The 15,436-nt window shown below is 38.7% G+C and overlaps 1 protein-coding gene across 1 annotated transcript in view; it reads left to right on the top strand.

Annotated features, from left to right (window-relative positions):
- The window catches only part of MYO3B (myosin IIIB), a 502,779-nt gene extending 487,865 nt beyond the window's left edge, over positions 1-14,914 (top strand). The window contains exons 33-35 of the mRNA XM_010377618.2: positions 12,762-12,868; positions 13,241-13,287; positions 14,113-14,914. Of these exons, the coding sequence (XP_010375920.2) occupies positions 12,762-12,868; positions 13,241-13,287; positions 14,113-14,251 (293 nt within the window). The 3' untranslated portion in view covers positions 14,252-14,914. The remainder of the gene's footprint in view (positions 1-12,761; positions 12,869-13,240; positions 13,288-14,112) is intronic.
- The last annotated feature ends 522 nt before the right edge of the window (positions 14,915-15,436 follow it).

Here is a 15,436-nt window from a genome sequence, read left to right as displayed (position 1 = left end):
AAACCAGCACTATCTGGTGTCCCATATCCGCAAGCACTTAAAATGTCATTCCAATCTTCAAAGAAATTCTTTCATTCCATTTTTATCTGCTTTTACCCAGGACATTGTTTCCCAGCTCCCCAGTAGTTCACCAGGTGATTTGCATCTCATTAGAAGCTCCAGAAATGACATCTCCCAGACTGCTGCCTGGCATTGCGGGTCCACTAAGCATCAGATCTAGGTCTTGGATTTTTCAGGTTGACACTTTTTTAAAAGCTGAGTTAATGCTGTTTTCCCACTGGGTGCAGTTTCGGTGGCCATTTTCACCTTAATTCCTGCTCTCGTGCTGGGTTGAGGTTAGGGAACTGCCACTGTCAAAGATGAAGTCAGTCATCTCCATGTGAAAGCATGTGGTGGATGAGAATATTCTTGGGCCTCAGAATAAAGGAGTTTAAAGACTGCTAAAAATAGAAAGATCCTACATGATGCAGATATTCTGAGCATTACACAAAGCAAAACAAAAAAGCAAGCCAATAGCAAACCACTGCTGAAGCTGTATAATTCGTTCTAAATGTTTGCCTTTTAAACATTTTCCCCTGGATCCAACCCCCCTGGGACCACAGAGTTTTTGCCCTATATTTATATTTTGCTTAAAGAGAGTCTCCCTAGGTCAGAATGGCTTTTTGGCTTTGTCATTTCTTCATACCACAACTTCCAGAAGAGCACTGAAGAGCACTGTACCTCTGGAAACCAGAGATAGTATTTCCATGGTCAGCAAAATTGTTCTCTTGGAATAAGAGAAATATGATTTTCCCAGCGTACAGGGAAATAAGGAGCCCTTATGTCTGCTTTGGGCTCAAGCCATTTGATGCAGCTTCCAGTGCAAAGCAAATGCCTGATGGTGCCTAGAGCTTCCCCCATCCAGAATTCCTTTTGTCCAGTGAATACTTCCCTGAGCCTATGCCAGCTTTTCAAAATGGCGCATAGCTAATCTGCAGAATTGATCTAAGCTCTTAGGAAAGGGTTAAATCCATGGTTTTTCCAACCCTGGCTACAAATTAAAATCACTGGGAAGGAGGAGGAACTTTGTTTTAAACAACTAACAATACCAGAACCCTACCCCTGACCAATTAAATTAGGATCTCCAGGGGTGAGGTCATGGTATCTGTATTTTTAAAAAGCCCTTCAGATGATTCTAATATGCATCCAGGGTGGAGAACCACTCCAGTATAACAAGAAATACAGCAGCCCCTTCGCAGCACCTGCTAATGCCTCTGGCACCGTGTTTTATCTTTTCATATATTATCTGTCATTCTCACTACAACCCTACAAGGAAGGGGTCATCATTCCCAGGTGAAGGCCTCTAATAAGTGCTGAGGTTATCATACTCCAGTTTTTCTGACTTCAGATTCCCACCCCAACACACGTTTCTCGAAGTGTGGGACATGGGCCACTGGTGGCCACCAAGTTGACTTTTGATAATGTGTTGATGTGACATTAAATAACGTAATTCTTTTACATAATTTCTTATGTAAAAGAAAGTTACTCTTTTTTCAATTCTCAGTTTAAATCCTCCAGATTACTCTAAGGAGAAAGTCTTAGTGGTGCTAGTATGTCTTAAATTCCTCTCACATTTACTCATCTCTCTTTTTAACAAACCTTTTAAGAAACCCAGAACCTTCTATAGGAAATGGAATCTAGCACAAGTGTGATGATATTATTTCATTTTCATTGTATTTACTATATAGTTCGCTTCTATTGATGGCAAACGACACGTTTTCCATTTACAGTGGTGAATGAAGTTCCAGTTTTAAACAAATGTATTTAAGCAAAAAAAATCAGTTGAATTTTTAAAATATTAAATAATAAATAGCACAAGTGAATATAGTGAAAAATGCCTAATAGGTAGATATGTGACAAAAGCTTGAGAAATATTCCCCTACAACATGCTAATTTTTTAAATAGGCATACGCACACCTGTTAGCCAAGGGGACTGCCTATCTACCATCCTACACCAACAGACTGACAACAACCTGTTCCATCCACTTTATATCCACCCAGGACCTATGAACTTTGCTGCTATTTCCAACTGTAGAGGAATCCTGAAACACAAATGGCTAACAAACTGGGAGGGTAGGGAACATTCACCCCTTTCAAATAATCAATGACATGCAAATAGAAACATAAATGAGGTGTTATTTTTGCACCTATTATATTGTCAGACTTTTTCTTAAGAACCATCTCATGCTGGTGAAGGCCTGCTTAAATGGGTAATATAGGTACGGGTGGTAGAAGTGTATTTTGCTGCACGCTTTCTGGATGGCAATGGAAAAAGAAAAATCGTAAGTTTTTAAAATATGCATACCTTTGGCCAGTAATTCTTCTTTTAGAAATTTATCCTTGGCCGGGTGCGGTGGCTCAAGTCTGTAATCCCAGCACTTTGGGAGGCCGAGACGGGCGGATCACGAGGTCAGGAGATCGAGACCATCCTGGCTAACATGGTGAAACCCCGTCTCTACTAAAAATACAAAAAACTAGCCAGGCGACGTGGCGGGCGCCTTTAGTCCCAGCTACTCGGGAGGCTGAGGCAGGAGAATGGCATGAACCCAGGAGGTGGAGCTTGCAGTGAGCTGAGATCCTGCCACTGCACTCCAGCCTGGGCGGCAGAGCGAGACTCCGTCTCAAAAAAAAAAAAAAAAAAAAAAAAAAAAAATTTATCCTAAGGAATAATGAGCATTTGTCAAAGACCAAACTATATGTTCCTCAAAGCACTGTTATTATAGAAAAACATTGGAAACAACTTCTATGCCCAAAATAGGAAGTTATATAAATTCATCATGATTCATCCATAAAATGAAATACCATGCAACCAGTAGAAATGATGCCATTTAAACTATCTCTGGAAGAAGATATCTCTGGAAACTTGTCTCAGCAGTTACTACTATTGTGGGAATGAGATTGGGTGTGGAAAAAAGTCAAACTTTTCACTGCTTATTTGAACATTAGGTTCATTTATTACCTTTTCAAAAAGTAACTCTAAAAGAAACACACTATTTCAAAAGTTGCCTAATAGAATGGAAAAATATTTATGACTTTATTGTTAAGGGGGGGAAGCTACAACCCAAATTAAATGAATGAATGAATTTTTTTAATTAAAAAAATATAGATTCCTATAAAGATATTGAAAGAACAGTAATACAAATACTAAGGAACTTTGCTTTTAGAGACTGATTTCGTCTACCTCTTTGAAACATCTCTGGACAGTTTCCCCAGAGGTATCCCAGGATAGGAAAGACCCTCTTCCTATTGGAAGCCTGGACAAAAACATCCCAATTAACAGTCAGAACCAAAGAATAGGCAACATAGATGGAAGAGATCTTAATGAGAATGGTGAATAGTCAGTATTCATTCATTCATTCATTCATTCTTCATTCATTCATCATTTGTTGAGAGTGTGCCGGGCCCTGAGCTATTGGTTTCAGGGGAAGTTATTGCCACCTCCTTAACTAATAAGTAAAAAATTCCACACAGACAATTTATAACTCCAGCATCTTCCACAGGCACTAATTTAACTTAGGGATGTTTTCTTTGTAGCAGTTTTGCAATTTTGAAGAAGATTGTTCATGACATAACATGGCAAGTGGGAAAATTTGTAGCTTTCCTTTCATCTTAAAAAGCAGGATCTGAATTACATGCACCCCAGGAGAAAATCTCTCTTTCTGGTTGTGTGTGTTTGTGTTTTACAAAAGCCCACTGAATTTCTTAGTTCCTCCTGAAGTTAGACTTGGTGAAGTGAAAACTTATGAAAACATCTCAGCAAAAGTACAAGCATCATAATAGAGGCCATGGCCTAGGCCCTGGGATTTTGAATCAAGAATCCTGAGTTATAGCTTAGGGGCCTAAGCTCCTTGGGCCTCAGACCTCTCAGATATAAAAGCAAGGAGCCAGACCACAGAGAATTATCCTCCGTGACATGACTTAAATTTGGAAATCTGAGCCACCCGGGCATAATTCCCTGTCTCCAATAACCTGAGGATCTGTTAGGCTCTGAGCATCCCTGAAATAGTCCATGCCTCAAGGCATATGAGGGGCAAGGGGATTACAATTCATTTCTTCATTTCTAAGGTGATGTAGATTATTGGTAGACTTTCTGGTGATATGGTTCTTATTGGGAAGGAAAGATTTAATATGGTCAAGCACAGTGGTTCTTAATGCTGACTACACATTAGAACCACCTAAAGAGATTAAAAAAAAAAAATGATGTCCAGGCCTTGACCTGGGCATTAGTATTTTAAAAGTTGAACAACTGGTATCATGTGAAAAAAATACTCTCAGTTGGATTTGAAAAAACTGAACTCTCATTTGGGCTTTGCCTCTAACTGTATAATCGCTTAGTCTCACTATGCCTCTGTTATCTCTTTAGGGTTATTCGGCCTTCCTAAAATGAGATGAAGTAAATAAAAAGTACTTTGCAAAACAAGAGTTGCTACATAAAAATGAAATGGTTAGGGGAAGAGACACAGAACCAGAAAAGACAGGTCACGTCTTCAGAAGCTATTTCACGGGAGTATCCACTGGAGTACCATGCACATGGTCAACCCTCATTGAAGAGAAAGACTGTCGAGCTGACAGCTGGGTTACTGTCACCTCCAAATACCCTGAGAACCTTGGTCAGAGGAGTGACGCACCTCCCTTTATGCACAGAGTTGGCAGAGCCCTGTAAATTAATTGCACAACTCTAATCCTATTTAAATGCCCCAGGGGTATAGCTTATAACCTCATATAGGATTTGCCATCTGTAAATCTAGAACACTGAACACTGTTTGCTTAAAGGGGATGTTTCATTTGGCAAATGAACCTGAGAACACCTTATCCACAAAATGGCAATCAGATCAGCAATCACACTGCTCAGAAAGTATCTATGCCTGATGAGGGACCACAGAAGGGTGCCAGGGACTATGGCTCTCCCAGGATATTCTCTCCCTTTCTTCCTAGGACCCCTGTGCATTGCTTGCCCATTCCTCAGGAGCCAAGAACCCATTCTGCCCACGAAGCTGGGGAATACATGGGCTGCATGCCCCATCCTGCCCTTCCTTGAAGTTGTCCTTCCCTTCCTTCAATCTTGCTAGGAAATTTACCAGAACTGGCACATCTGTAGCAGGTGATGAAAACTGAAACATTAAGTTTTAGAGGACAGTGTAGGAGGGGGCATTTGTAGCCAAAATAGCTGCAACTCAGCAAGTCAAATGGAGTAGAAGACATTTTCTTCATCTCTGAAATCTTGGAAGAAGACAAAAGCCTCATTTGTGACTTACAACTGTGCATGAATTAGGGTTGCCAGATTTAACAAATAAAAATGCAGTACACTCAGCTAGATTTGAATCTCAGATAAATAACCAATCATTTTTTAACATAAATATGTCAAATATTTCATGGATGTAATAAAGAATTATTGGTTGTTTATCTGAAATTCAAATCTAACTGTGTGTCTCACTCTTGTCGCCCAGGCTGGAGTGCAATGGCGTGATATTGGCTCACTGCAATATCTGCCTCCCGGGTTCAAGTGATTCTCCTTCCTCAGCCTCCCAAATAGCTGGGATTACAGGTGCATACCACCATACCCAGCTAATTTTTGTATTTTAAGTAGAGACAGGGGTTCACCGTTTTGGCCAGGCTGGTCTCGAACACCTGACCTCAGGCCATCCGCCCATCTCAGCCTCCCAAAGTGCTGGGATTACAGGCATGAGCCACTGCACCTGGCTGAGCCACCGCACCCGGCCATGTCCTCCATTTCATCTGGCAACTTTAGCTTGAATATACCTGCATGTTCAATAAAGAGGAAAGAAAAATTAAATTTACAAACCAATTGTTTGAAGTTATGTGACAGATTGACTGAATTCAGCTATTTATCTCTCACCAAGGACTTGGGCACGTGTGCAGACCAGTGTGCCGGTTTGGGATTAGGAAGTAAGGAGTATGCATTTGCCAGTGCTCCTGAAATGCTATCCAAATTTCTTCCATTTTCTGACAGATTTAGCTCCAGTTTATTATAAAATTCTATAACAATTCAGAAGAGAAAGATGTGTTAAAGATCTAAAATATGGGCCGGGCGCGGTGGCTCAAGCCTGTAATCCCAGCACTTTGGGAGGCCGAGACGGGCGGATCACGAGGTCAGGAGATCGAGACCATCCTGGCGAACACGGTGAAACCTTGTCTCTACTAAAAAATACAAAAAACTAGCCGGGTGAGGTGGTGGGCGCCTGTAGTCCCAGCTACTCGGGAGGCTGAAGCAGGAGAATGGCGTAAACCTGAGAGGCGGAGCTTGTAGTGAGCTGAGATCCGGCCATTGCGCTCCAGCCTGGGCGACAGATCGAGACTCTGTCTCAAAAAAAAAAAAAAAAAAATCTAAAATATGAAATCAGAAGGTGCAGGGCAGGGCAGGGGGCTGGGGGGATGTGCAAAGATTCTTGAAAAGAAAAGAGACCTATTTTAAATGCAAACTGGTGTTCATAACATAATATACCTTTAAAAGCACAGTAAGGAGGTAGTTGCCAATGTACAACAAAGTGGAGAGTTTGGTTTGTCTCACGGGCATCTATGCAAGGTAGTAACAAGCCACTTTCAGAATATGAGCATTATGGTCCTCAAAGTAAAAACTCACATTTAATGTGAATATTCAGGCTGGACGCAGTGGCTCACGCCTGTAATCCCAGCACTTTAGGAAGCCAAGGCAAGTGGGTTGCTTGAAGTCAGGAGTTCGAGACCAGCCTGGCCAAAATGGTGAAATCCCATCTCTACTCAAAATACAAAAAATTAGCCAGGCACAGTGGTGGGCACCTGCAATCCCAGCTACTCAAGAGACTGAGGGAGGAGAATTGCTTGAACCCTGATGGTGGAGGTTGCAGTAAGCCAAGATCGTGGCACTGCACTCCAGCCTGGGCAACAGAGCAAGACTCTGTCTCAAAAAAAAAAAAAAAAAAGTGAATGTTGAAACTTGAGTTGCCCAGTTTCTCTACATAAACTAATCAAATGAACTAGGTAACTATCCAATAACCATATTGTTTTATATCTTAATGCAAACTGACTGGCCCAAAAGTCAAAAGACAGGGTTCAAGTTTTCACTCTGCCACTTACGAATTGAGCCTTTTTTGCTTATACTTTCTTCATATATGCAAAGAACTAACAATTTTGGTACTATGTGCCTTATTGATTTTTTAATATTTAAATTTTCAAGGGAAAAATTATGATAAACTTCTCAATGCATGTACATGCATAGATTTAGTCAATGTGCTGTATGTTATTTTACATTTTACTTCTTTTTCCAAGTTTTGAATTTTCTTCTGTCAGCATCATACACATTTATCACTGCTTTGTCAGTGACTCAACAGTTTTTATATCCGAGTTAATTTCTTCTCAATTATTAAATATGTATCATGTTTCTAGCTTTTTTCTGCTATAAAAAGTGTTATTATGTCTGTCTTCATACAAATTGTTTCTTTTTCTTTTGGTTTACTTCATTGCAACATATTCCTTGGAACAAGTTGCTTAGTTCTGGGGGTTTTTTCTGTTTTGTTTTAGTTTTTTTTTTTTTTTTTTTTTTTTTTTTTTGGAGACCAAGTGTCACTCTATTGCCCAGGCTGGAGTGCAGAGGCACAGTCTTGGCTCACTGCAACCTCCCTCTCCTGAACTCAAGGGATCCTCCTTTCTCAGCCTCTGGAGTACTTGGGACCACAGGTGCATGCCAATATGCCTGGCTAATTTTTTGTAGAGATGGGACTTCGCCGTGTTGCCTGGGCTGCTCTCGAACTCCTGAGCTCAAGCAATCCACCCACCTAGGCCTCCCAAAGTGTTGGGATTACAGGTGTGAGCCACCGCACCCGGCCAGCTCTGTTTATTGCCAAGTTGTACTTCAGGAGGCAGGGAACCTATGGACTCTGCTGTTTCTCTGGGGCCCCTCCCACATTGTCTTTTAACCTTTTGGTGTATGAATTAATAGAGAAGCAGTAGTAATTGTTAAATTGAAGCTGTTTGTCAGGATAGTTCAACATTTTTCAGTATCTTGTTTTCTAACTATATTTCTCTCTCTCTTGCCTCAGACTTTCTACATTATGGATGTAACTTTTATGGGTATATATCTTTTAATTGTTTTTATCTTTCTGTTGTACTTCCTTTCATCTTAGTTTTGTTGCTGTCCATCATATGGAACGTTTTACTTTAATATAATTAAACCCATGCGTGTCACTAACATTTTCTTATACAGCTGAGAGAGTCTATTTCATTTCTTTCTAAAGTTTTTTGGAGATTTTTTAAATTCTCAACTATATAACTCATCTAGAATTTATTATGACCTGTGAGAATCAAGAAATATATTGAGAAGAGTAAAGGATTTAGAATTTTAAAAACTAAACAATTTGAGTCCAACAGCACTAGCTTAAACAGCTTTGAAGAAATCACTAATCACTTAACATCTTAAGACAGCATCCTGTACTAGATTGAAAACAGGGACTTTGTCTTATTTCTCTTTGAATTTTCCACAAAATCCAGCAAAGTACCCTGTATATAGGATAAATGTTAATATGTCTGTATTTAAGTTATATTTTTGCATATTGCTATTAAATTGTTCCATTAGCATTTATTAAACAACGATCTACTTCTCAATTATTTATTTGGTTGCTTACAATGGATCATTATATCAGTGACACTCAGATTTCTTGCAATGGCAAAGCACCTGGAAGTTACAGCATTCTTTTCTGAACATTGTGAAATATGGAAACATTAAACTTAAAATAATGAAAATTATAATTTGATGCTAAATCAGATAACTAGCTTATACCAGATTCTAGTATAGTGTAGAAACCATAAGATTAGACACCAACAGTTGTTTTTAAGTAATGGGAGAAATATTAAAATTAAGAACATTCTATCCAATAACTTAATTCCTTATAAGAATCAGGAAAAAAATAAAAGCCAATGAAACAGCAAGTTCGTCAAGAACAAAAGTTGAAAATCATAACGTATATAAAGCATTACCAGTTGAGACAATATAAATAAAAATCTCTGATAAAATGTAAACACTATATAAACATGAAGTCCAGCTGAACTAGGCTGAACTCTAGCTGAACCCAAAAACTTCTTAAGATCAGTCTTTTGAGTTACCATGGATGGAATTCCTGCCATATTAGAAAGTGTAAGGGAGAGTGGATGTCAGACCTCCAGGGCATGCTTCACACCAGCAGCCTGACCTAAGGACACTTCTCTTCATTGATCTATAAATCAGAAAGTAGATGACACAAAAGGGACTCACAGCTTCACATTCTACCATATTGCAGAGTATGGACTTCACAAAGCAAACAAGGAGGAGATGTGTTGGAACCATCAGAAAGAACTGCTGTGTTCTTTGTGTTCTGAGAACCTTGCCAGCACAGCAGGCTAGATTCCTGTGCTTTGCACAGTGATCATGAAGAGGTGGATGAGAATGTCTATTAAGGCTGTTGGAACCCTCTGCAAGCAACATTGTTTTGCTATGCTAATTAGTATGTTTTCATTGAGGCCGGACATGGTGGCTCACACCTGTAATCTCAGCACTTTGGGAGGCCAAGGTGGGCAGATCACTTGAGGTCAGGAGTTCGAGACCAGGCTGGGCAACATGACGAAACCCATCTCTATTAAAAATACAAAAAATTAGCTGGGCATGGGGGTGTCTGCCTGTAATCTTAGCTACTTGGGAGGCTAAGGAAGGAGCATCACTTGCACCTGGGAGGCGGAGGCTACAGTGAGCTGAGATTGTGCCACTGCACTCTAGCCTGAGCGACAGAGTGAGACTCTGTCTCAAAAAATATATATAATATATAGTATATATAATATATAGTATATATAATATATAGTATATTTTATATAATATATAGTATATATAATATATAGTATATTTTATATAATATATAGTATGTCATATTTTGTGTGATATATAGTATATATAATATGTGGTATATTTTATATCATCATATAGTATATATAATATGTGGTATATTTTATATCATCATATAGTATATATAATATGTGGTATATTTTATATCATCATATAGTATATATAATATGTGGTATATTTTATATCATCATATAGTATATATAATATGTGGTATATTTTATATCATATAGCATATATAATATGGTATATTTTATATCATATAGCATATATAATATGGTATATTTTATATCATATAGCATATATAATATAGTATATTTACATATGTAGTATATTTTATATATTGTATAGAATATATAGTATATTATATGTAATATCTTGTATATAATATATAGCATATTATAGATATGTAGTATATTATATATAGCATGTTATAGGCGATATAGTATGTAAAATATAGCATGTTATATGTGATATATAGTATGCCATATATAATATATAGTATATATATTATATAGTATAGTATATATTATACATATGTTGTGTATAATATATAGCATATCATAGATAATATATAGTATATAACATATAGCATTTTATAGGTAGAACAGTATATAATATATAGCATGTTATATATGATATATAGTATATTATATATAGTATATTGTATATATAATTTATATATAGCGTATTGTATATAATATAGTATATTATATAGTGTATTGTATATAATATATAACATCATCTATAATATATAGTAATATATAGCATTTTATAGGTAATATAGTACATACTATATAGCATGTTATAGATGATATATAGTATATTGTATATAATATATAGTATGTTATATATATTTTATATAATATATAGCAGATTGTAAATAATATATGGTATATAATGTATAGTATATTGTAGATAATATATAGTATATATAGCATATTATAGATAATAGTATATATCACATTTTATATAGTATATAATACATAGCATATTATATATAGTATATCATATTATATATTTGTTTTCATTGAGCTTACTTTTACTTAGACCTTTGACTTTAAAAAATGTTTCTCCTTAAGAAAGACAATATCATATAAGCTGGGTGCAATGTCTCATGCCTGTAATCCCACCACTTAGGAGGCCGCGGACGGCAGATCACTTGAGGCTAGGAGTTCGAGACCAGCCTGGCCAACATGAAACCCCATCTCTACAAAAAATACAAAAATTTGCTGGGTGTGGTGGTGCACACCTGTACTTGGGAGGCTGAAGCAGGAGAATAGCTTGAACCTGGGAGGCAGAAGTTACAGTGAGTAGAGATCTCACCACTGCACTCCAGCCTGGACAACAACGAGACTATCTCAAAAAAAAAAAAAAAAAGGATCATATGCTATAGCGTAAAAAAAATTAAAAAAAACCTATTGGAACAAGAAGTAAGAAACCTAGGGTTGGGTACCACCTGGCCACTTGATCTGAGATGAGCCATTCAATTTTATGGGCCTCAGTTCCTTTTCTGGGGGAAAAAAAAAAAAAGGATATTCTGAATGGATAGATCTGATAGTCTTTTTTTTTTTTTTTTTTTTTTGAGACAGTCTCTCACTCTGTCACCCAGGCTGGAGTGCAGTGGCGCAATCTCAGCTCACTGCAACATCTGTCTCCCGGGTTCAAGCAAGTCTCCTGCCTCAGCCTCTCGAGCAGCTAGGACTACAGGCACCTGCCACCATGCCCAGCTTATTTTTTTATTTTTAGTAGAGATGGGGTTTCACCATGTTGGCCAGGCTGGGTTCTGATAGTCTTGTCCAAATATAGCTGTGTCCCAATTCAAGAAAAATCAAGATACAAAACTTTGTACTTAGGGAACAGATATTTTGCTATTAATAATGGACCTTGCTAAGCCACTCTCTACTTTTAAAATTCCCCCAGAATTTTTTTAAATTGTGGAAATCTCTGGTGAAGTTAAAGTATGATTCCAAGTAAAATCCCCAACTCTTTTTAATGAATAGCTTATAATAAACACTCTGTCCTCCAGGATAGTGATGCTTTTCTCTAAACAACAATATTCATGGACAATATTCTATGACAGGGGTGTGTGTGTGTTGCCAGGAAATTAGAACTGCTGAATCCTGATTCAGATATAGAGCCAAAAGGGCAGTAGATCCGTAAAATCATTTGCTTGGAAGGGAAATGAATTGTGACTTCTTCTGACTCCATTGGTTTCTTCATCTCCAATGTGCTCTTGGTCCAGGGTTCTGAAATCAGGACAAACAAGGAGAGACTGCTTCATGTAATCATGCAATCATCCTTTCTCCTTCTCTTTTCCACTACCTCCAGAAACTGCATGCATCAGTGGTATTGTTCAAAGCCTTTCAGTAAATTTTAGCTCAAGCCATTTCCCCCGCCCCCAAAATGTATCCCACCAAAAGGTTTGCTTCTCATCTCCCCAAGAGTATGTGTGCTCCAGATGTTTTTGAAGTCTCACTGCAGGATGTGGTGCAAACCATCCCAGATTGCTTTGGTTGCCCTAACAGTCATCCCACTAAGGGCACCCTACTCTATAAAGGCTGACCACCAACTTATACTTCACCAATGTGGAAACACCAGCTTGCTTTCTGTCACCCCGGACCGCTGATTCAGATCAGAAAGCTGAATGCGAAGTTACGGACAGTGGCCCTTGTTTACACTTAGCAATCTGTGTGTATTTTTTAGGATGGCATTTCTCCTAACATTAGCAAAGCTTTTAATATGCCCACTAAAATAGGACACAGTTTCTACTAAGTGCGTTTATGTGAAGAGCCATTTTTCACTTAATTTTCCCAACACCTGGGACAGTTTACAGCAAAGTTTTGCTATCTTTTTTCAGGTTCAGAAAATGGTCTCGCACAGAAGCAACGAACACCTCGCCGACGATGTCAGCAGCCCAAAATGCTGAGTAGCCCTGAGGACACTATGTACTATAACCAGTTAAATGTGAGTTCAAAGTGGCCATAAAGCTGTTTCACTGGCTTTGTTTCCAGTTAATAATTCTGTTATTACTACCTGTTCCAGCCCCTGCAGCCCCACCCCCACCCTCATGCTCTCGTCTTGAACATGTGCTTAGGCTCTTTATCTGTTGCTTTCATGTCAGGATGTCTGCCTTCACGGTGAATAATTGATGTGGTTTATCAAAGACGAGCAAGATGCATGCTTCATCAGGCTCACTTGAGCCCTTTGATCAAAAAAATTATGCTGTGACTTCTGATATTATCAGCATCTGCTTGCATTCAACACAAAATCACTTTGAATTAAAAATTAACGACTTGCTGCTTTGCTTTGACTGTGTGTTCTTGGCCCTCTCCACAGGGAACTCTAGAATATCAAGGGAGCAAGAGGAAGCCAAGAAAACTTGGGTAAATATCTGTCTTCTTAGTTCTAAGCAACTGTAAACAGAAGGGGTCCTTTGTGATATTACAGAAAATGCAAAACTTTCCAGAGAGGCTTTTAAAAATATGCAATCCAGATATTGCCACTCTTATTGACACTGGAAATTACTTTTCACAGTAGCAAGTATACAAAACTTAAATCTATTCTATCCAAAAAGGTTGAAATTGTCACCTAAGGGCAAATGTTATTTCTCATAATTATTCCGGGGAATTGTACTTTCTTCATAATTAGAGACATGTAGTGGGTTATATAAAACTCTCCTTCCACAAATAAGAGCACGCTACGAAATACAAATAGGCCACTTCCTCCACATTATCCTACCCCTGGGCCTTAAAACATGCACAAAGAGAAACATGCCTCACTGGTTAGACAGAGGATAGTAAGGAATTTGTCATTCATTTGATTGTTAGCATCTCAACTGAGAATAGCAATGAAGTATATAACGGTAATAATTAGAGAATTGGAGGTCAGAAGGAAAACTTTCTCATCTAGAGGGAACCAGATGGAGACAGAGAGTTCAATTGCATAAATCAAGTTGCAATATGACCACAACTTCCAGACACCACAAAACTGGACCCATTATCAGTGCGTGACCCAAAGGTGAAGGGCTTCGTAGATCAGACCCTGGTACCTCTGTACTGGGAGACCCTGAACCACCTAAGCTGTCCTTCCCCTTCAGTGTTGGAACCCAACACTGTTCCAGCTACTCACATGACTTTAGCTGCCCCAGTGATGATTGTAACATTTGTTTTCTTTTCTTGTTGAAAATCCTGTTGTTTTCTTTGTTGCAGCCAAATCAAAGTACTTGATGGAGAAGATGAATATTACAAATCTCTGTCACCAGTGGACTGCATCCCTGAGGAGAACAACTCAGCCCACCCTTCCTTTTTTTCTTCATCCTCAAAAGGAGACTCTTTTACTCAACATTGAATTGTACTTCCTAACCCCAAATCTGTCCAGAGTAGTAACATTCATGGTAATCGACTGTCTTTGCATTAGTAAGTACTGACATGGGGTCAGCTTCTTTGGCCATATGGTCCATGCCTGAGCCTTACCGAACAACTTGCAGATTCCAAAACATCTTATCCTATCTCTACCACTCTCCAACATCTGTTGTGCAGCCTGAGCTGGGCGCTCCCTTCCTTTCCCATCCCATGAGTCCCTGTGGGTCACTGAGAACACCTTTACAACAGTATAAACAGCCATGCATGCCCCCAGCGTCTAGGAAGATAACGGACAGTCTCACCACAGTCTAATCATGGACACTGATAATATTTCTTGATTTTTTCCTATCAAGTTACTTTTCAATCCATTCAGAATCTGCCCCAGTGGAGACCCAGGAGTCCCTTACCTGCACTCTTCTCCACCCTCCCACCTTTGCTGGGCTTTTCTATCACTCCTACCTCCCCCAGAGTCAGGGCTCCATTGCTGAGTGCCCCATCCTGGAGGATTGGCCCCAAGATCTCCTAGGACAGGATAATCGCCTGTGTTTAGGCAGAGGCCTAAATCTTTCTGCTTTCTTAACCCCTCTCTTGTTAATTATTATGCTGAGAAAGGCTTTGCCTCTTTATTTCACCTTGCCAAGACACCCACACTACTTTGGTAGTGAAAAGAAAGGAGTGAGTGGGAAAGTTTGGACCTGTCGCTTTGGTGACACGGAAAGTCCAGGTCACTTTATTCTGTAACTCTCCATTCACTGGTCAAATAACTCCATGAGGCTCTCAGTGGCTACAGTGGAAGGACCTGATATTGTCCATCTTTGTGTGCACAGAGCCTAGCACAGGGCCTGGCAGAGGGGATACCTAGTGAATGTAGACTATGTGGAGAGACTTAACTAAGTTACACAAGCATATCTGACAGGAACGTTACTTTCAATTGTATGTTACATATGATTAATCACTTTTTGTACACTATAATCTCTGATTTTTCACTACATTTTGGATAATTCTATTGTAATGATGTTAGATAATACAATACTCAATATGATTCAATATGAGAAACTTTTTTGAGCATGTACTTTATATAAAACATGACAAAATTGCTGTGTGATGTAATCAAAAACAAAGAAGCCCTATAAGACCCTTTCTCTAGAACAGATGTTCTTTTTTTTTTTTT

This window comes from Rhinopithecus roxellana, chromosome 14, assembly GCF_007565055.1.
Source record: "Rhinopithecus roxellana isolate Shanxi Qingling chromosome 14, ASM756505v1, whole genome shotgun sequence".
Taxonomy (NCBI): Eukaryota; Metazoa; Chordata; class Mammalia; order Primates; family Cercopithecidae; genus Rhinopithecus; species Rhinopithecus roxellana.
Note: the sequence above shows the minus strand (reverse complement) of the source record. Positions and strands in the feature narration are given on the sequence as shown.